This window comes from Ailuropoda melanoleuca, chromosome 16 (genome assembly GCF_002007445.2).
Source record: "Ailuropoda melanoleuca isolate Jingjing chromosome 16, ASM200744v2, whole genome shotgun sequence".
Lineage (NCBI taxonomy): Eukaryota > Metazoa > Chordata > Mammalia > Carnivora > Ursidae > Ailuropoda > Ailuropoda melanoleuca.
Genome location: NC_048233.1, coordinates 21,547,654 through 21,570,819, shown reverse-complemented (window position 1 = coordinate 21,570,819; position 23,166 = coordinate 21,547,654). Strand labels below are relative to the sequence as shown.

Here is a 23,166-nt window from a genome sequence, read left to right as displayed (position 1 = left end):
ACTGTTCTTGTAAAAATATTTAAATGGATCCTTCTGTTTTACAAATTTAGTTTTTTCTACTCAAAAGCATCTCTTAGGACAGTTTAATTAAGATAAACCTTAATTTCATAATTTAAAAAGATAAAAATGATGCATTTATTTGAATGAGGAAAGAATGTGTATGACATTTTTCATTCCAAGTGTATGCCATCTGCAACCTTTACATTCAATCGAGAGTATGTTTGTGCTTGTATTTTCAATAGTAGTTCTTATACTTCTCTGGAAGTTGTGGGTCTGTCTATAGAGATTGATATTTAAGCATTGAATCGCCTTTTGTGAGTGATTGGTCCATCTATATAATTATCTAAACACAATTAGCCAATATTTTTTCAAATTATGAGATGATTCTTTAATAATCAAATTAAAATTTTGAATAATTACTTTGTTCACGTTTTTCTTTTTACCTACAGATATTAAAATATGTCAGTCGTCAGTAATTATGAGGCAGTCTTATATTTAGTATATATCCTAAACCACTAATATGGTTTGTTAGCTTCTAGGGGTAATACCCACTGAAATAATTTTTAAAAGACAAGGATATAACATATAATACAACATGAAATTTATAATATGTAACATAGCTATACAGCCTATTTTTAAAATATTTTTAATTCCGTATATGTAATTCAGTACATGTATTTTACTGGACAAAATTTTAATTTACAAAGTCTATCTTGGAATATTGGTTCTTTTCTTTTTTTTTTTTTTTAAGATTTTATTTATTTATTCAACAGAGACAGAGTCAGCCAGCGAGAGAGGGAACACAAGCAGGGGGAGTGGGAGAGGAAGAAGCAGGCTCATAGCAGAAGAGCCTGATGTGGGGCTTGATCCCATAACGCCGGGATCACGCCCTGAGCCGAAGGCAGACGCTTAGCCGCTGTGCCACCCAGGCGCCCCAAGGGATATTGGTTATTTTCTTAATAACTTCATAAACAGTTTAGGACGAGGATAAAAAATACTACTTTTTTGAATTGTAGAAAATAATGCAAAGGTTTTTAACACAAGTGTGGGAAATGGATCAATTCTGATACTTGAAAAAATGATAAATTCCCAGTCATTGTATTTGACATCATATTCTTTTACTCTAATTTATGCAATCTAAGACTTATGAATTAAATCTAGTTTTTCTTTCTCACAGACTGAAATAAAGAATATAATTATTCCAATGCGTGTACACACACACGCACACACACACACGCACACACAAACTTGGGGAGAAGGAACACTCATTATTGATAGTACAAATATACTCCTCTGGTGTTTCTTTGTCTGGAATAAATCTTATGTTAGTTGTCATTAAAAAAACATAATTTTATCAATAATTTTAATGATCTGTTTCATTAGACCATAGTATCTGGAAACTGTGAACAGTGTATGTGTATTTTCATGTAAATATATGCCTGTCTTTAGTTTTCAATATTTCATTTCTAAAGAGACCCCACTTATCAGGGTCTCTGGCTTATCCTGAGCAGTTTTATCCTTTGAAATTTCTTTCAGAGAAAAATCAAGATACGCTATGTCACAGTAGTTTCCTTTGAGAGCTTTTTCCTTTAGTATCAGTCTTTCTTGCATACACACACGCACACATACACGCTAGTTTCTTTTCCATCCAGATCTTAAAATTTTCACAAACTGCTAAATGGAGATGAAAAGAGAATTAATCTAAACATTTGAGGTGACTATTTGAATCTAAAGCAACCTCCTTGTTTAAGATACCATATCATATGAGAATTATTATCAAAGTGAAATTTTCTTTTATTATTAAATTGATTTGTTGAAGAATTTTTTACCGGTTACTTAATAAGAACTACTATGTGGTGGCTTAGTGGAGCAGTGCATGTTTCAGACAGTATTCTTAAAACCCTAATTCTCAAGATAATTTCAGGTTTGTCTGTGTTTATATATCATGACATAAAGTGGACTTCTGGCAAGCATCCAGTTAATTTTTTTAATGTAGGTAGACCAGATAATGTTCTTCAGATACTCTCCTTTCTTTCCCCATCAATGGCTTTTTTGTAAATTTTTTTAGGAAAAAAAATTGTTACAGGTGCCCATTGCAGCAGGTCAAAAAAAGGAGGTATACCCGACTTAAACCTATATGGATAGTAAGAGAATTACTTTGCGTATGAAGCTACGTTCTTTTGTAACACACTGTGTACATTTTAAAATAGAGCAAAAAGAAGTGTTGACCAAATAATATGATATACTTGTCTTCCCTGCACATTGGGAAATATTGAGTAAGTATGAATGACTATTACTTGTTTTGAGTCCCTGGACATCCTGAAGCTGAAATCCCTTATATGTGGTATCTGTCATTTCTCCCCAGAGAAGGAAGTCATGAAAGTTGAGGTGACAACTTCTTTCTTTAAATGTTCCAGGGCAGTAAACAAGAACACCCACAGGAAAACTACCACATCTGAATAGAGGTACTTTCAAGAGGTGCGTTTATTTTATTACTAACAGTCTTTTTTCTCTCTCTCCTCTCTCCCTCTTTCTCCTGTAGCAGTTATATGCTGCCCAGCTAGCTGCAATGCAGGTATCTCCAGGAGGAAAGCTCCCAGGCATACCCCAAGGCAACCTCGGTGCTGCTGTATCTCCTACCAGCATTCACACAGACAAGAGCACAAACAGCCCACCACCCAAAAGCAAGGTACCCTTTTGAAGAAGCTGCATGTCTTACCATTTAGAGTTTTACTTTTCATTCAGTGGCACTTATTGAATATCTATTATGTGCCAGCAACTGGGTTAACCTCTGGGTCTTTAAGGAGGTAAGAGTCTGCTGGGATTAATAAGGATCGATAACACACATACATTTAGCCATTCACTTATTCAACGAGCATGCATGGATAGCTATAGTAGGAAATGTGAGTGATACAAAGATATATAAGATAGATATGCTGTACTCAGGTAGCCTACAGTCTTATAAAATAGATACCCATATTCTATGATACAAAATCTTACAGTTACAGATAAGTGCATTGAAAGTTATTGGGACAAAGATGTTACCTTCAGTGAGAGATTCTGGGAGGGGTTTCCCAAAAAAGGGGCAACTGAAATACACCTTAAAATATGAGTACAGACGGGGCATCCAGAAAATGTTTTGTTTAAATATCAGTAACTGTTACAACATGGTGCAGTATGGATATAATTTTAGATATATCATTCATCCAGTGAGATTTTCATGAAAGATATGGAGATAATAATAGTGTTAGAAGTAAGACTATTTAGAAATAGTTTTGTTTGGGGAGCTAAGGAAGCATTTTTTTTTTTTTAAATGAATACTGAGTCTCTGGGCTTTAAAGATTTATTTATTTATTTTAGAGAGAGAGAGCATGAGCAGGGGGAGGGGCAAACGGAGAGAGAGACAATCCACAGGCAGACTCCCTGCTGATCGTGGAGCCCTACACTGGGCTCAATCCCAGGACCCTGAGATCGTGACCTGAGCCGAAATCAAGAGTCAGCCGCTTAATGAACTGAGCTACCCAGGCACCCCAAGGAAACATTTCTTGAGAAAACATGGAAAAGGATTGGCAGGGAGAGGATTCAAATATTTACTCCTTGTCTTAGAAGAGAAGAGGAGAAAATTTTAACTTGAAATGTTTTTGTGTTTGTAAGATCTCAAGATCTTAGATGATGATGATACATGAATGTACTAAATTCTCTAAAAGAAGACAGAAGAGTAACCATAAAGTATTTCCCCTGAGATTACTCAGGGAAATGACAACACATATTTTCTATTAGAAAGTAGTAAGTAGAAAACCGACACAGGTAATTTACCCCCAAAATAACAATGTTTTGTCTTTTGCTGTATTACCTAGAAAATTGTTTCTGTTTTCCCTTTTCCAAATGCCATATTGGAAATCTCTAAAGAGTAACAGGGTAAGAGTAGTTGAAGGGAATACACAGAGAAAAAAATTTAAAAGTATTGAAAGAGAAAAAAAACTCCCAAGAATTTGTTTTTAATCCTGCCCTAGTCCCCTGACAGATGCCTTTCACAGTTAATCTATTAATTCAGAGGGTGAGTTGGGAAAGAGAAGAGATCATTTGGGAAAGTGTACTCCAGTCTCCATCTCCCCAAAACTCTTGAGGCCTTTTCTGTATTATTAAGAGGCAAATACATTTGAAAGTACAACTTAACCTGGACGAATAACTTAGACTGTGATTCACCAGAAATATGTGCAAATACGTAGTTTAAATTATTGTCCCCACTGCTGGGACATTACGAAATGTACAAACTCACCTTTTAAGATCTATTTCAGCCATGTAATGGACCTTGCATGTTCTGTGCTTAATGTACACCAAAGATAAGGTCTGCTTTTCTTTATTATCACAGTAGAACATAGTTTTTAAAACTTGGTAGTAATTATAACCTTTGTTAAATAAAATTTAAATCAGTGATATTTTGGGGTCTTAATGGACCAGCAGTTTTAATGTATTGTGTGTACAGACTAATTTTGAGTCAAGTAAATAGCTGTAGCAGCATAGTCACTGTCACACACAATAATTCTGTGAGGTATTATTATTCTCTGTTTTTTTACCTTGATTTATTAATGTGATTTCACATCGTGTGTCATAATGACGCTAAGCATTAGGACATTTCATTTTATGATTTTGGAGTATATACTTCACTTGTAAATAACAACTGGGATTTTTTTTCCTTACCTCTCGAATAACTTTTTATCATTAGTATCTTCTCCCCAAATTACTTACTCAAATAATTGTGAAGCTTTTGATGTCAATCAGCCATTTATGGGTCTATTCACTCATTCATTCATTCATTCATCCATTCAGAGGTTTACTGAGCAGTTGCTACAGTGATACTTAGGTAACCATGGCAAATGCCCAAGTGATTGCAGGTTAGCTTTGCCAACCCTGCTTTATGAGTTCTATGGCTCTAAACATTCAAAGAACCCTATAGACTATGTGCAGAGCAGACAGGTTATCTATCCCAGTGAGAATCTTCTTCCATTTTCTATAGTTTCATGTACCTCCATTTTTCAGTACTAGTGAAAAAGTGAATTATGTTTTTATACCTCTGGTTATGCATAATTTTAAAATATATTTTATAGTTTATCTTTAAAATTCAGTAACTTTTTAAAAATTAGCCTTTGTGAATTTTCTATCATGTAAAGTTCAAGAAAGCTGTAGATGTGTTTCTTCCCATATGTAATTGGGTAAAATGCATAAAAAGTTTGCCCAACAGTAAAGTGCCTCTTTTAGGTAATAACATGATTTAATAAAAGCATGTCCCTTCTTTGCTCAGTGTCCACAATCATACTATCTACAACCACTCTTATTGTCAAAAAAAATGTCTTAAATGTGCTTGTGTTTTAGCTCAGCAGTAAAGTTTAGTGCATTAAAAATGACCAATTACTGTTGTCACTTTAATGAAGAACGTGGCCAAAAGGATATAACCAACAGTAAATCAGAAGGACCCATTTCAATACATGAATTTAGTTTCTTGTACCCTGAAACTGACATTTATACATGGCATTATAAACATTTTCATTTCACAAAGCTATTTTACTTATATGAAATAGCTATCATTTATTGCTACATTTATGTTTTTAAACAATCAATTCTTAGTGTCCTGGGGTATTTTCTATGTGGCTTATTGGTGAGTTTTCATGTCTATTTTACTATAAAATAGAATTATTTTATTAATGGGCTTTGTGTGACTGCATACCTACCTGACATAAACCAAACTAATGGTTTACATTTAAGATATATTTATTGTTTGGAACAGTGGAATTGTCAGCCACATCCAGGTGATGGTGTAAAAAAAATGATCTTATTGGCAGCTGTCAAAAATCATCCATGTTCTCTGGGTTTTATTGCCTGCCCTTCTTCCTAGGTATGCCTTTGCCTTTGACTCACAACTCTAGAGAAGGACACAAACAAAACTTATTTGCAATTTGCAAAAAATGGAAGGGGGGAATCAAAAGGAGGGGGCTCCAAAAGACTGTAAAATTGTACAGCATGAGTCCTCTGATGCATGCTGTTTTCAATCTGCTGTGTGCCAGTTGGAGGCTTGGGGAGTGTGTGCGCGCACGAGAAAGGATAATGCTGAGAAATGATAGAGTGGCTGTGACCTCCAAGCTCAGCCTGGAAATCCAAGACATTGATTTCACTTAGCATTCCTGCTGAGAAATCTGGCGGAGTTCAGTTGTAATAAAAGAACAAGATTCTGTTCTAATGGTAATGGCGTATGACAGACATATCACTTTGTCTGTCCTCAGCACCAGAGAGAGGAGAATTGGAGAAAGGTCACCTGACCTGCCTGTGGTGTTGTAGGAGTGCTGTACTGAGCTTTGAACTGCTGCCTAGGAACATAATTATTTATAATATTAAATGATAAAGAAACCTTTAGAGGGTTCACAATGAACCTCTAAAAACTGCAAACAGGCATTGTGTTCTGTAAATATGAAAACACAAAAAGAAATCTGGTCTCTTCAAAATCTGCATTGGAGAATATGGGTAGTTTGCATGTTGAGTTATATGTCCTTGAACTTACTGCTTATGAACTATTTTCATTAATATCTAACATTGTCATTGGTTAATCTTTCTCTTTCTTTCTTTCTTTCTTTCTTTCTTTCTTTCTTTCTTTCTTTCTTTCTATGCCTTGACTTTATTAGGAAAAAGCCAAGGATCTATTTTGCCAACGATTAGAAAATTAAGGTCATCAGCAGATTTTTAAAATTTCTCAGGTGTTATGTAAAACCCTTTTAAATACATGTACACTTGTCTCTTTAGAAAATGTTAGCTTTTTCCCCTCTGGTTTCTACTCCAAGACCATTCTTTTAATTAACCAACTAAAAGAAATATATTTTGCTTTTCAGAGATATTCTCGTAGCTCGTGTGTCCTCGCAGCTAGTTTATTGCTGAACATTGGTAAATAATTTTGAATGAAAGTAGGAAATAATGAACTTTTGTGTAAGGAATCTTGTTTAAAAGAAATATTAGAAATACTACCTTTCATATTAAGGACAATTATTTAGTTAAGGTACTGTTTAGCTGTATTGGTCCTTAAATCTCACATACAGTATTACTGCTCTGAATCTGTTTAAATTCCTTAACAAATGTTTAAATTAATTTGTTTGTACTTTCGCATTTTGCCACAGGATGGATTAATGTATTAGTGACTTTCAATTCCCCACCAACATATTTCCTTATTTATAAATTACTTTCTGAATTATTTGTTGCAGTCTTTTAAAAACCTAGATAGCCTTCTCTGTGATAGGAACTAATTTCTCGATAACATTTGTTTTGTAAGAATAAATCATTTCTTTAAAAAATAGTAGAATCAATGTCAGCCTTAAAATAGTTACCTTAGGAGAAAGAATATTTTTATGCAGTTTCAAATACCACTCACACAACTGTTGGTAATGAATAGACTCATAATCCCATGTTACTGAGGAATTCTACTATGTCGTAGATGTGCTGCTGACCATCTGAACTTTACATTTTAAGTGATTTGCCATTGTGAAAGTAGCCACCTCTTAGAAAAATTATAAGAGCAACTTGTAAATACTATTAAATGTCTCTTGGCATTTGATGAAAACTTGTATATTGCCTGCAACAACCAAGAGTAGTTAGTTTGAAAAGCTGATGACAAGAGAGAATTCCTAGGTGCTTTTCTTTTACCTTTGCTCTGACCCTAGTCATACTCCTCAGTCACAATTGTGTCTCTGTCAATGACAGCAGCACATGGATTGTCCAAAGCAATTCTTTTTTGTTCTTTTCAATACTTCTAGCAGTGATGTTCCCATTTGCTCAGCAGTAGCATCTGGGAGTTATGACAAGGGAAAGAAATATTTTCCAACACGCCAGAAACAGCCCTAGCCAGCTGATCAGACACAACAATCAGATTCTTTCAGCTGCAATATCCTTATAAATATTGCTTGAAGTTCAGAAGCAAGAAGTGGAACTATATTGTTACCAGATCTTGTTTCACAAGTGTAGCAATGAAGATCTTTTCTGATTTGGTGACCAGGTGCTTGTGATAATAATGTCAGACTTGCCAATGACTCTTATTAAGGCACCTATTTTTTGCTGTAATGGCACCAATCACATAGTTTCATGCTGTCAAATAAGCATCACATCAGTACATACTCGTCTGCAGGGTAGAAGTTTGTAGCTTAATACTATGAGTCACAACCTGTGGTTCACATACAAGATTATTTAGCCTTATGTTGGGAGCAGGAGAAATCAGAGGATAGTCATGATTCATCTTAAATGAAAATTAGTTCTAACAGGAGATTTAGGAAATAAAGCTTTTTGCTAACTTTGAGATAGTGTTCTGTAATGCCAATTGAGGAGAAAGGCTGAATATAAAAGTACACATGCAGTGTAAGCACAATTAAGTTGAACCACCACCAACACAAACTATATGACAAAAACATTCTTTAATGATAAAGCGTAAGAAATCAAAGCGATTTTGTAAGTTTTAAATGGCCCAGAAAGCGCTAAAGCCTTCACAGGAGCGCGTCCATGACGAAAAGTTTGAAAAGCACTGTTCAATACAACTACTCCTTTAAGTGTTTTTCACATTTTATCTGGCCACGAAAAGTTTCAAGTGGTAGTAGTTGCTAGAGATGTAATTTCCAATATGCACAAGTTCCTAGAATACTACTATTTGACTTATTCTTAGACATTTTCAGGTTAAGATCACAAATAATCATTCTTGACTACACTGGGCTGGAATTGGCCTCTCAGTGTGGTATCTCTAAATATTCCAGAGTACTTAAATAGTATCAATAAGAGAGGAACTGCTGTTCATCTACAAATATGAGATCAAATAAAATCACTGATCCGTTGTGAAACTGTTGGACTTGGTACTTACAGATTTCATTTTTCCTTAAACTTCAGAACAGAAGGGGGTGTTAGCCTCAGCTAATTATAACCACGTTCAAATTGCCCATTTTCTATTCTTACGCTTTCAACGCTGTCTGGCATATCAATTAAATGCTAGAATCTCCCCGATACCTTGCTCTGTACAGCTGCTTTGTGCTTTGTTGAATAGCTGTTGAAAACCCCTCTCTCTCCGGTATGTCAATAACTGTGAAATAACCATTTTGTGAGCCTTTGAGATGTGATATGGATGTGTCATACTCAAGAGGTGAATTCATTTGAGCAGAATCACCCCATAGAGTTAAACTGGAAATGTACCCATTATCATTATCATCACTTCCTGGGTGGGACATATGTACAGTGAATATAACATAGTGGCCCTGTCATTTTAAATACAATAGTTTAGTTTTCTTTTTGCGGTCCCATGTTGCTAAACTGAAATATGTTAAACTAAGTGTTATCAACAGAACCCCTGTGATGAGCCTCCTCCTTTCCTTTTCATCTGTATTCAGTTGACAGGAATCTCAAACAGCTAGGTACTTAAAGGCTCTTCTGAGCACAGTGGTATTAAATGTCCAAGTAGTCATTTGGTGATATATTCTTATGACTCAGGAAAGGAGGGGTTGGTCATATTTGTAACATAAAGACAGTAAAAATTATAAAACAAAAAGATGGACCAGTCATAATTGTGGTGTTTTGGGGGTTTTTTTTTGTTTTGTTTTTGTTTTTTAAAAAGGCACAATATACAGAGGGATTTAGGCAGTGTTCTTTGAATTCAACTGGCCTGGCCTGTGTTCCCCAGTACATTGAGTTTGTTTTGACAAGAACCTGTCTTGAACACAGCAGCCAGCTCTGACGAGCCATGTCAAAGCTTTTTAATAATGCAAACAGTGGGGAAGGCAAGAGGGTGTGGAGTGTGTGCAGACACAGGAAGAGGCACACAGTCATATTTCTCAATGCAAGTTGCCCTCTAAACTAGGTCCAACCCAAAGAAGATTCACCATCCAAAAAGCTGCAATTAAGGCATTTTAATTTTAAAACAAGGCAGTTAAAAACCTAAATAAGAGAGATAGGGAGGAAAAAGAGCAATATGAAAGGACGTCCCTGTGTAGGAAGGTCTAGTTCAACCTCAGTGAACATCGTGGCTGGAAAGGATAAGTCATTACTATGTCAGAGACTGAGAAAGCAAAAGCACACCTCTGTAGTTACCTTCCTTTTGAGAAAAGCATTTATAATTGCAGCTTCCTAAAATGTACTTCAAATCAGCTCAAATCCTTTTTTTTCTACCTTAAGGAAATGATCAGTGCCTCATTTGAGCTGATTATTGACCCCTTTCCGTCGCTGTAGGCCGTACATGGGCTGGAACTGTTTTGAGTGGACAATTGAGAGGAGAAACCATGCAGGACTCCTCTAGACCTTAGAGTTGATTCTCTTTATTTAATCAAATACATCTGCTGACACATCTTTCTTATTCATAAATAGGAAGAATTTTAATAGTCTCTCTCGTATAGATATGTTTTTAAAATGACAACAAATATCAATGTCCTATTTAGATTGATGGAAAATAGCATAAATACGTATTCATCAGCTATATTTTTTCAATAGATTTTTTCCTCTAAAGGGAACAAAGCATTCTACAGTATTTTTAAACATTAAAAAATGGAGAGTGGAAAGAAAACACAGTAATGGAGAGTGGTAGATTTAAGAGTCAAAAAAATTAAAGAGATGTACCATTCTAAACTGAAGACAAGTTCAAAACCCAAAGTATTTGGAAGTGTCATTTATCTAGCAAAATATATCAGACATTTTACGTATGGATGTGTAGAAGCTTAAGTAAGAAGGACACCCAGAAGGTATTCGGTCCAACACGAGTAACTGCCTCACGAGGTCACTTCGCCACCACTCCATGAGGTGGCATCATTTTATTCAGCGTAACTCTTAATATCACAATATTCTTACTTAAATAGAATTGTAATCAGCTTTCTAGGATTTTAGCTTGTGGTTTCACTGAATGACAGATATATTTGTTAGTACCCTTTCAGTTGCAAGTAATAGAAAACCTAACCCAAACTGGATCAAGTAGAAAGGAAATGTATTCACTCACATTAAAAAGAAAAATTATTCCGACTTCAGGCCTGGTTTAATCAGGAGCCCAAATAGTATCGCATGGAAGTGTTTCCTATCTCTTAGCTCTGTTCTTTTCTCATTCTTAAAGGAGTGTTCTTTTTCAGTGTTTTATAGCACCCTATGCTTACATCTATCATTCACTGATTCAACAAATATTAATTCATGCCTATCGTGTGTCAAGTTCAATTCAAGCCCAGAGAACTACCTCCTGTAGCTATGAGCAAAACAGTTTGTCCTCTTAAGAGCTTACGGTCTTAAGAGAAAGAGACAAAAATGGGAGCAATTAAACAAATAGATAATTTCATATATTGTTAAGTGCTATGAAGAAAATAAAACATAGTATAAGATAAAATTCCTGGGGATAAGCAAGGAAATCTTCTTGAGACCGAGATATAAAGCAAATCCTGTCTGAGACCTAAATCACGAAAAGAAAAGTACCTGCAAAGGTCTGGGGAAAAGCTATTCTGAACAAGAGGAACAGCAGTTGCAAAGACCCTAATATGTGAGTGAGGTTGATAAATTCAGCACTTGGAAAATAGGCTGGAGTAGCTAGAATGCCGTGAACACGAGGGAGAATGATAAGAAATGAGGTTGAGAATGAAAAAGACCAGGACGTAGGACTTCTTGTTAAGTAGTTTAAGCTATATTCTAAGTGCATTCAATTTAGAGAGAAATAATAAGTTTTCCATTCACCATACCATTTATTAATCTGTAAATTGTAATTACCTATTCATTGTCTTCCTTTCTTAGGGTATTATGTTTTTGAGGCAAAGGAAATTTTTTTTCTTTTATCCCTTGGGCCAATTAATTAATAGTCTAAGCATCTCTACAATACTTCCCTAGAAATACTGTGGAATTTGAGCCTAAATGACATATATTGAACCTTGCCATTGGAAAGACAAGACACTTTAATTTGACAAATGTCTATTAATTGCCTATGAAGTGTCAGTCAGAGTCCTAGGACCTGAAGATATTGGCACATAGTGTAGACAGATCTCTGCCCTCATGGAGCACGGAGTATATAGTGAGGTATGTGGTCAGGGTATGGATGGAAAAAGACAATTATGTATAGCCTATTAAAGGCAGCAAGTAAATGCCAGGAGTGTAGATTTAACCTAAAATGTTTTCTGGGTTTTCTTCAGATTCGCTTACTTTATCAGGGTTTTTTTCATTAGTAATATAAAAAAACACACACCCTTAATAGTTCCTGTCACCACCTATATGAAGCAAATTGCAAGTTTGAGTTTTTGGAGTGATATTTTGGTACTAACACTAACACATGAGCGTTGATTCAAATGTAGACACCATTAAAATTATAATTACTATTTACTAATGATCATAAGTGTTTTGGAACTCTTATTTTACTTTATGTCTTTTGATCACGTTAATAAGCCACATAAGAAAACAGACCCTAATTTCTAATTAATCTGTTTTTTGCTTTTAATATTTTTAAAAATTTTTGATTTTTACCCAAAACTTTATAACCCAGTATGATTTCAACAGATCTGCCAAATGCAGCAGACTTTTAGCTAGCTTAAAAAAAAATCAGTGAACAATGTGCTACAATCTTTTTTTGTGTGTGCTACAGGCTTAAAACAACTATAAATGAGTATTTTTAAATTATGAATAGCATCATTTTCATCATTAAGTTAAATCTGCAATCTCCTGAATTGAGTATTTTTGAGAGGACAGCTTTCTTTGAAAATCTCTCTCTCTTTCCCTGTTTCCTTTCCTTTATCTCTCCCTCTCTTTCTTCCCCTTTTCCTTCCTTCCTTTCTCTAGTTAAAAACTTCATTAAAATCACACTTGTCAGGTAAACATACAATGCCGCCAACTTAAAAAAAATCCTATAGGGGTGCCTGGGTGGCTCAGTCCTTAAGCATCTCTCTTGGGCTCAGGGCGTGATCCCAGCGTTCTGGGATCGAGCCCCGCATCAGGCTCCTCTGCTAGGAGCCTGCTTCTTCCTCTCCCACTCCCCTTGCTTGTGTTCCCTCTCTCGCTGGCTGTCTCTCTCTCTCTCTGTCAAACAAATAAATAAAATCTTTAGGAAAAAAAAATTCTATAAAGTTTCCATAAAACTTCTATCAATAATGTGATTATTTTCTTGTAAAAATTCTTGGTAAAAGTTACTTTATGGTTTATTTAAGCATGCACATTTATAATGCACTTAAAATTCTATTTTACTGATAGTGAGTTTATATACAAAGTTCTACTAATATCTGTATTATTGGATTATAGTCTATAAAATGAGATTTTTAGTTACTCTTGTTTTCCCGTTTTTTCATTCACATATGATATGGAAGCAACCTTAATTGTACCTAATAAGAAATAGAGACTATTTTAATCCAGCTATCCAAAAAGTTGTAAGATAATGAAATTCTCCATCCACATTTATATAGTTTCTCTTTACTGGCAATAATCAGTTGAAAAACACAGTTATTCTTAATTACAGCTTTTTAAACAAAGACCAGAAGTTTTCTGAATTGATTAGTATTAAATGTGAAAAAAAAAGTGTCTTCAACAGATACACAATGAGTGATATAATTCACATTGACTGTGAATTATTGTTTAGGGGCTGCTTAATATGATCAGGGGAATTCATAAGCATGTATTCCTTACCTTACATATCTTAAAATGTGAGGACATAGGAGAAACAGAATAGCATTCAAAATATAGAATAGCTCTTGTTTTGGGACCTAGGAAATAATTTTATCATTCTTTTATACTTGAAATATATTTGAAATTTTTTCTATATTGCATACGAATTTTTCTCACAGAAAATTTAATCTTAGAAATATTAAATTTAAAAAGTGCATTCTTACTGGCTCACAGTATTGAGTATTGCTAAGAACTTGTTTAACAGAGTACTGCTTAGAAAGGAGCATGCCTACAAATGCAAGTGTCTAAATATCACAACCAGCTAGCAGCTTCCTTTAACCTGAATCCTAAGGTATCCTAAAGTTTTCATGGGAAGAATGTGCCCCTTTCTAGTCCTGGACCTCCTTGTAGATAATATAATTGGATGCTTCTTAGAATTACACACCCCTCCTCATGAGCTGCACGACTTACAGTTGCACTATCCCGCAGCTTTTAGCCCTTGACTTCTAACTACGGACTAGCTAATTCCATTGAGTGACTTTTTCAGAACCCAAGAGTTAAAAACCTACCCTTTATGACTTTTGTTTTTCAAAAGGAGAAAGATGGGATCTCTAAATTTAGAAAAAAAATAAAGACTACAGTTTTCATTTTACAAGTCTTGCAATACCAAAATAATATGAAGGGGGAAAATGTATACTCATATAGATAAAAATTCATTTTCCCTCAAACTGTTAGCCAATACCAGAAAATACTAAGAACTTACAGTTTTGTAAAACCACAAAATATTTTTTTATTAAAACTCTGTTGTAGTTCTTTGCAAGACCAATTATCAGTACTGGGATTCTGTATGAGACTTTCATTTAAATTGGGCCTTTCAATACCAAGAATCTCATTTTTTCTAGTTCATTATATAATTTGAGCTGTTATGGTTTGTTGTACAATTTTGATGACTTTTGGCAGTGTAGATATTTCATAAATAGGAGAAAAAGAAATGAAACCAAAAATAGAAAGGATGAAATACTGCAAAAATTTTTCTCTTGTGGTATTTCCAGTAGCACTTAAAATAACATAAGAAAAATATTCTGTTGTGAAGTATGTATAAAAGCATTATGACAGCAATAGGAATGTCCTTAAATAAGTACAGATTTGTGTTTTCTATACTTCTCCGTGTAACTCTTTTGAGGATCAAAGTTTCATTTTAAGTCAGCAGGAGCTCAATATTCGGGTCAATCCTATATAAATACAGGGCAAGACAAGAATTTTGGGTCAGCTGATGGAATTTTTAGTGCCAGTTTTCATGTAAATAGTGCTGTCATTTATCTAAAAAGTGATAATTCTGATCCAATTTTAAGAGAACCACTGGGTAATTTTTGCTTGGTTTTGCTTGGATTTTTTTCTATTAGCTTTCCTAGAGTTTCACTGAGCTAGAATTCTGGTCTGTTATATCTGGGACTATAATTTATGGACTGGCAATAAAATAATTAGAGAAAAAATCAATTTCATTGGATTGATCATATTAGATACACTTCCATCATCCATTGAATTTTAAGTGGCTGGCCCATAATATGTGCTCAATAAATATTTACTAAATTACATGTTTATATTATACAACTCGATCTTAATAATATGGATTTAAACTGTAGTTATCACTCTTTGTGATGTAGTTTTCACAATATGTCTATTTTTGTAGGTAAATTATTAATACTACAAGATCTATCTAAGAGGATATATCTGTATAAGGATTTTTTAAAATTCAGAAATATGTTTTTTTAGCTATTGTCAGGTGAACTTTTAGGTCTTTTGGTGTAACCATGTTATTTTCTAGAATTCTGGACGTATATAAAATACTGGAAATTTAATGAGATAAAAAGAAATAGTTAAGAAAGGTTTTGAGATATTCTTTCAAAATGTACTTGAATCCTTATTTTAAAAAACAAGAGCCACTTACAACACATGGTTAATAAAATATGACTTAGTTTACATAAGATATCTTCAACTGGAAAAAGAGGAATGAGAATATCTTCTTTTGGAAAAAGACATTTTCCAAGCAATAGACTTTACAGTGCTTGAAACAAAGCTATATGTTTCTTCACTGATTTATATAATTTAAAAAAAAAACCTGCATAATGACTACGTTATTCATAGATGAGGTTCATAGATTCACTTTTAGAAGTTACTTTTAGAATATTTTCTGAGGTTTATTCAGTAAACTTTTTGAGTACCTGTGATATGTGGGACACTATGGTAGACCTGAAAAAGAACATAATTAACACCCTGTACAGTGTAATGGGGAAGATGAACAAACTTAACAAATAAAATACTATAGACTAAGTCCTGGTCAAAGAATAATATGGAGGTAAGGGGGAAAGTTTCCAGCACGACCTGGGGAGAAATAGGAGAATGAAGGCACATCTTCTGTGCCATTTAGAAGGTTTTTGAAGGAAATAACTGCCTCTAGCAAGGCATGTAGGAATGAAAGAACAGAGTGTTGGGTTTCATCTAAAGAAATAAGGTGGTCTGTAATGCATGTCTAGAACATTGGGAGTGTAGTTAAGAAGAACACAAATGTAAGGAAAAGTGTCCAAAGGATGAAGTCTAACCTCCTTGGCGTTCTGTGATCCAGCCCCACTCACCTCATGAGCCTGATTTGTTACTTCTGCCTTTCTCCCAATCCCAGCAGTTTTGTGCTCCATGTGGAGTCACTTCCTCACGTATCATGTTGTTTCGCCACTTTTTTGCCTATGTTTGTGCCACTCCAGCTCTCTGGGGTCCTTTTCCCCTCTTCATTCCACTTTTCCCTCTTGCCTTGGGCCTCCTCGTAAGATCTATCTCAGCTATCACCTCTGCGTAGAATTTGCTACTCCATCATATGTGACTCCGCCACAGGGATACAGACTCCTTGCTTTGTATCCCAGCGCCCTTATCAACCCTTGATTGCAACTGCATTCCCTTGTGTGATTCTGAGTCTCTTCAGCGTAGGGACGATCTGTTATTCATTCTTAGCGCCAAGCATACTAATTGACATGCAACCATTGCTCTAGTTCTGTTAAAAGAATAAACAAACAAACAAACAAGCAAAACATCTGTGGAAATAAACCAAGATGTTATATTCAGACATGTGACTGAATTTGGGGCCCCTTAGTGGAAGTATCCAAAGGTCAGTGGCTTGAATCATTGGAGGATTATTTCAACGCAGCATGAGAAGAATAGGATTGTACCTGTGAAAAATGAAACTAACAATGCCATTGTACTATGTAGAAAGACTGTGTACGTAGGAAGATATGGAACCTAAAAGTAAAATTTGTCATTGTTTATCCTGACAATCTAGTTGGGAAACACTGGATATAGGAAATGGGGACATTCTGGTCATTGGAGAGATATGGTCTGTAGTTGAAGCATGCATAATTTACTAGTCCTTACTATGGTCTGAATGAAGCACTTACTATATATTTCTTTCTGCCCTGATTCTTATTGCTAAATTTGCTTTTTCAAGTATCTTCAAATTAGGAAAAGTTTACCTTAAAAAAACTCAATATTCTGACCAAGTATAAATTAATTAATCGGCGTTTTGGTTTACATATTAGCATCTTGGGTTTGTTTAGTATAAATACATCTTCAAGTGAATGACCTCCCTTACAGACGCTGGAGAATTAAGTGGATGCTAAAATGAAAGGCTTTATACTAATATTGGCTAGTTTTGTTATATTGTTTAATTGACAGTTCAAATGAAGTTTTAGGCAGGAAGATTATTTTGTTTTTCTCTCTCTTTTTTTAAGTTTATCATTCTTCATTTCTCTTTTATGCCAAACAAGCTAGCTTAAATATGGCAGAGAAATATTCCACCTATACATGCTCATATATTAGTTTATATTCTCTCTATATAAACATATCTGTGTGTGTGTGTGTATATATATATATATATGTATTTCATCCCTTATTACAAGAATCAAGAATATCCGTTCATTTTATTTGGCAACTCATGACCCAAAGCAACATTTAAAATAAGGTCAAATCTAAAATAAATGCACTTATTCTTTCTCCTTAGTTCTGTCTAGAAGATATGATCAAAACTCTTATGTAATGATATCATTACAGTTGCTATGTAAAATCTTTTATGCCATCCAGACTGTGAAATGTATTATTCTTTTAATGTTATGGGTTGGGAAAAATTAAACGTGAGGCATTACAGCTGAGTTTCACTACACATTAATTATTTTAATTGCCTATTTCTTAAATGAATATCTGATAAATCAATCTTGCAATTCTTCATGCTTCATGACATGCTTAACTCAATACAGACACTTAAGAATCATTATGCTGTGAGAGCTTTAATACAAATTTGAGATCATTATAATTAAAATCAGACTCTTACCTGATGCTCAATTCTAAGCTTTTTCATCTTTATTGAATTTTCTTTGGCCTATACCTTGAATTTAATATTATAACAGTGATAGGCAGAATATATAATCAAGCTAAGCATCTTCAATACATTGAGAAAAAAAATATTTTGCCTTTAGAGCGCAACATAAAAACTGGCCCTAACTGACATTCTATACAAATAATTATCACCCCTTAAAATTCCTTAAAGACAGCAGTTCCCTCCTGGTCACTGCCATGAAGACAAAGAATGCCTTAATGACTCTATTGAGGTTATCATTAAAATAAAAGGAGATTTGCAGACATTGGCTATAAATCACTATAAAATGGCCTGTGGGTAACCTTTGACACAACTCATTTGAAATAAACCTGGGATGGATTCATAGCCTTTGGTCAAGCCAGTAGGTGGGCTAAAGGTCTTTTCTATTCTCTTGTTCATTTCTTGCAATATTAGTTCCTTTCTAAATGATTGGACAACATTTGGATGTACATAAACGGACATGTGTTTTATGTTGAAACAAAATAGGTATCAAATAATAGTGTTGAGGATGCTTATACATTTGCTTCAAATATTTACTCTTTTATGATATACTTTAGATATATGAATACATTTGGAATTTGGTAAATTATTTTATGATTTAGTATTACAAATATTTTGCAACGGTTCAGACCAATATTACCCAAATGAAACTCTGCATGGTCTCTGTCACAATGGGGTATAACAATTTCTTTAGAATGTAGAAAAATTACAAGATTTCAGTTGTTAGTCTGATTTTCAGAGAAATTATTGCTTAACAATCCTTTACTCTGTTGACATTTAGATGGTAGAGGGGCAGCTCTGGAAAGTTGCCTAGGCTTACATGCCAGTGACTTGGGTTCAAGTCCCAAGCTTACTAAAGTTATGACCATTTGACAAATTTTTAAATATCTCTACTGTCAGTTTCCTTATCTGTGAAATGAGATTGATGATATCTTACACTCTTGCTGTCATACTAAAATAAGACAAAATGTATAAGGATGCTTTGTAACTAGTAAAGTTATTTAGCTGTCAGGAAGTAAAGTGAACAGTATTAGAAAATCAGCATTAAGACGAACAGATGTAAAAGTATTCAAATTATTTTAAAAATGTATTAATATTTAGTTTACTAAACTTATTAGATGTACTTTTGTATGTTGTGTAATATTTAACTCCTCGCAAATATTAATGTAACAAATAGTATATAGGACTGTAAGCATTTATTTCTTCTTGGGAAATTAGGTCTCTTCACGGCAAAATCAGGATTTCTTTTGGAGTAAATAGACGTTCCCAGGTGAAAGTTGCATAATCCCTGTTTTCAATGAGACATATACTATGCCTTTTCTTTTATTCATTCTCTAATAGGTTAATTTTGAGAGAAGTAGAAAGGAAAAACACTTTAAGTTGATCGTAATTGGAAAATAATTGTTTCTGATTAATATTTTGGGGAAGGGAAAACGATCTTTATTTCTAGTAAAAATCCTCTAATCCCAAATAGCAAATTTTATAGGACCTAATATTCCAAGAGCTCATGCCCGTGATACCTTTTCGTGTTTTCAGAAAAGGTGATGTGAGGATCCAAGGATACGGGAATTATAACCTTATAAAAAGGTTTTTTTTTTAATTGCATTTAAGTGTCTAAGATTTAAAATCCAAATCCCAATTCTAGACTAGTAAATCAATCACAGTGACCCTTGGTCTAAATCATCCAGACTGAATGAAATATAATTTTTTTTCAAAAGAACTGCCTACATGACACTCTTTTAGATTAATCACAATATTTCTTCAAGTATTAAAATTTCATATCAATTTCCATAGCCTTAACTGTTTTATCATTCAGTATCTGTATATTGCTTCACCAACTGGAATATAAATGCCTTCTTTCCCATGACTAGTGCTGTTGGGAATAATGCCTAAAAGATACTTTTGAAACAAATTAAAGAATAACCCTACCACATGAGGAAAAAAAGCAAGCCCAGGGCAAATGGGACAAGTCTTCTAATTCTATACAGAAAGGAAAATCACGAATACTGCCCTTAATCTGAAGGGTGAGAATCAAGTCTGGGTTAAAGCAAGTGGGAGTGAGAGAAGGGAGTTTTGCATTTAAATTTTGTCTTTGCTTATCTTTGGACTTTATCCTTTATCTTCAGTGACTGCTTCTCTTTCTCTGTCTGCAATGAATGGAGTGGAAAGAGTTGTAGTTTAGATGTAGCAACCTAGTAAAATTTCAAGTTAAATTAATAGGCAGCCTGTCCCTGAGAAGTGCCTGACAATGGCTCTGTTAGCTGACATCCCTAACTAGAAAACAGTGCATCCCAGCGATGTCAAGTCTTCAACTCTAGGGGAAAGCAAGAAGAAAAGGGAGCAAAACTCTGGAGACTGGAAAGAACTATGAAATTCAAGTAGTGAGAAGAATTCACCTGAAGAGATTTAAATGTGGAGGGATAGGTTACAGTAGTGCATGTGTTCCTATCATTCACTAGACGAAGTGACAATTAAAGCACTTTATGAGAAAATTTTAAAACACTTTATGAAAAAACAAGAGAAGAAAAAATTTATCAAGGGTTTGTCATTGATTAATCCTAACTATCCATGTAATTAAGATTTAGTAGTTGATATTTAGTATTTTTTCCAGTTAAGCCTGTATGTGCATGGTAAAAACAATTAATATACTCATGCCTGCCCTCAATAAAGTTGTACTGTAAAGATGAGTGCTCAGATCATCCATAAACATCCCTTTAAAGAATAAAGCCTCCTGAAATTATTTAAACTCTGATTATTTTGCAGTCAACATTTCAAGAAAACAACTAATTCAATAAAATGAAATACAATGGTTTGTTAGTAATAGGGTGCTGCCTTAGTCTTCCCTAACTTTCTTGCTTTGTGCCTCATTCACCTTCAAATCCATTGCACACCTGCGTGCACGCACATATGCACTCACACACACGTATCCATCTTTCCCCAAGGTTCTATGCCTTAGACAATTTGGCCCTTACTCAAGTCTCCCAAATAGACACAACGCCCTGGTTAACTGTCCCAACTGTCATTAATCATTAAATAGTAATAGTGGGTCCGCCAGACTATGGGGGATTTGTACCCTTTAGAACCCATACATGCATATATGTAAGCAGTGGTAATGAGGCTTTTATTTAATAAAATGAGAGTGACTATTAAGTGACATATGCATGATTATGCCTGCTCGCTCTTTTCCCTTTTCTCCCAGGATGGCCATCTAAAGTTGGTTGATCTGCTTATAACCAGATCAAACTTTTCTTAGTATCTATAAAAACTTAAATCCCTAAAAAACCACAGGTATTTTTGAAAAGAAGTTTTTTTTAGCCCTCTAAGGATCTTCTAAAGTATTTAATTTTGTTTGTTTTCTTTCAAGATCCACTCATTCTTTCAATGTTTTTTCCCATGAGTAACAGACCTCCAAGTGGGATGGGGGAACAGAGAATTTATACTCATTTGTATTGGTGTTATTTATATTGCTCTGCTGTCCTTTTGATACTAATTCCTTTTGTAGATTCAGGCAGAGAGGTCGTTGTGCTCATTTTGTACACTCAGGTCCAGGTAGAGGTGCCGCCCCCAAAATGCATGCGGTAGTGGAATCTGATCCGCGTGGCTTCTATTTTCTTAGAGTTTGCTTTGTAAAGCTGTATTGCTCCGGGAGCTTCTGCTTTATTGTTTTGTGAATCCATTCCATCATTTGATAATTTTGTAGTCTTGATTAGTTCTTTTTCACTTACCTTCAAGGGAAACTAACAGGAAAGTAACAGTGACAAATGTTTTTTGGTTATGTGTTTAAGGACTGATCAGGTGGTGCCAAGAAAACATTATGTTCTTTCTATACATGGAGTGACCAACTCTTTAATTTCAGTTTCTCTAAAGTATTTTTAAAAAGCTTTTGGAGGTTTACATTTAGAAAAGGCTAATAAGAAGAACCGATATGATTATTAACATCAAATCTTACTGCTTTATGCTTTCTTTTAGCCTCTTGGTAGAAGACCTATTAATCGTTTTAAAAGATAATAGCAATCAGCCAGATGTAATGAACACCAGAGGACAAAATAACCATTATTAGTAGAAATTTGAAGTTGTCTAGGGACCATAGGTTAAACAAAGTTGAATCTGAAACACCATACATTTTATACTGGCTCATGTTGTAACTGTTCTCATCAAATATTATTCTTGACACTCGTATTCCTTCTGTTCTTCCTCTTTTCAAATGTACTCGGCATTTGAAAAATTTACTCTGCAGAGTTTCCGTGAGTGGTTTTCATTTGGTGTTGTGAGCTAAAGGTCTTCTCACAGGATATTCTTCTAAGTAAATACATAGAAACTGTATTCATACAGTATATTTTTAGCACATTCTGAAAATAAAAAGAAGAGGTTAGATAGTCTAAAATTAAAGAAAGTTTCAAAAGCTAAGTTAGAAATGTGAAAGAGAAGGGAGGGGAAATATTAAAAGAGACGGAAAGAAAAAGTAAAAAGGAATGACGTCTAGCTCTGCAAAGGAAATAAGTAAAACTGAGGGAGATTCATGAAATGCATTCATATATTATGGTTGAAGAATGAGAAACGAGTCTTTTTCCAGGCGTCAGAATGAAGTCACTGTGAAAAATGCTTTGGAGTCATGGAAGAACTTAATAAGTACAGGCTCTACTTCTTGCGGAGGAGGATGGATTAGCTCTCTCCACCTGACAAAATACTACACAATTTAGTGACGTTCAACAGTGAATGCTTCTCTCACACAGTTTCCGCAGGGCAGGAATCTGGGAGCAGCTTACCTGGATGGACCTGGCCAAGAGTCTCTCATGTGGCTGCAGTCAGGTTGTCAGCTGGGGTTGCAGTCTCATGAAAGCTTGATAGGCTCTGGTACACCCACTTCCAAAGTGGTCCACGCACATGCCTAACAAGTCACATCTTGGTGGTGGGCGCGAGGCCGCGGGTCCATGCCAGGTGGACCTCTCTATGGGCTGTTTGAGTGTCCTCGTGACATGGCAGGTGGCTCCCCCCTGGGGATGATTTTGTCCCCCAGGAAACATTTGGCAGCGTCTGGAGACAGTTTCACTTGCTGCAGCCAGGGCAGGAGTGGTACAAGCATCTCGTGGTAGAGGAGGGGGATACAGTTAGACATCCTACAGTGCGCAGGACAG

At 34.8% G+C, this 23,166-nt stretch overlaps 1 protein-coding gene across 18 annotated transcripts in view; it reads left to right on the top strand.

Moving 5' to 3' along the window:
- The window catches only part of SOX5 (SRY-box transcription factor 5), a 960,947-nt gene that overhangs the window by 891,787 nt on the left and 45,994 nt on the right, over positions 1–23,166 (top strand). For all 18 annotated transcript variants that reach the window (XM_034644599.1, XM_034644605.1, XM_034644606.1 and 15 more), the window contains one exon: positions 2,543–2,689. In XM_034644599.1, the coding sequence (XP_034500490.1) occupies positions 2,543–2,689 (147 nt within the window). The remainder of the gene's footprint in view (positions 1–2,542; positions 2,690–23,166) is intronic.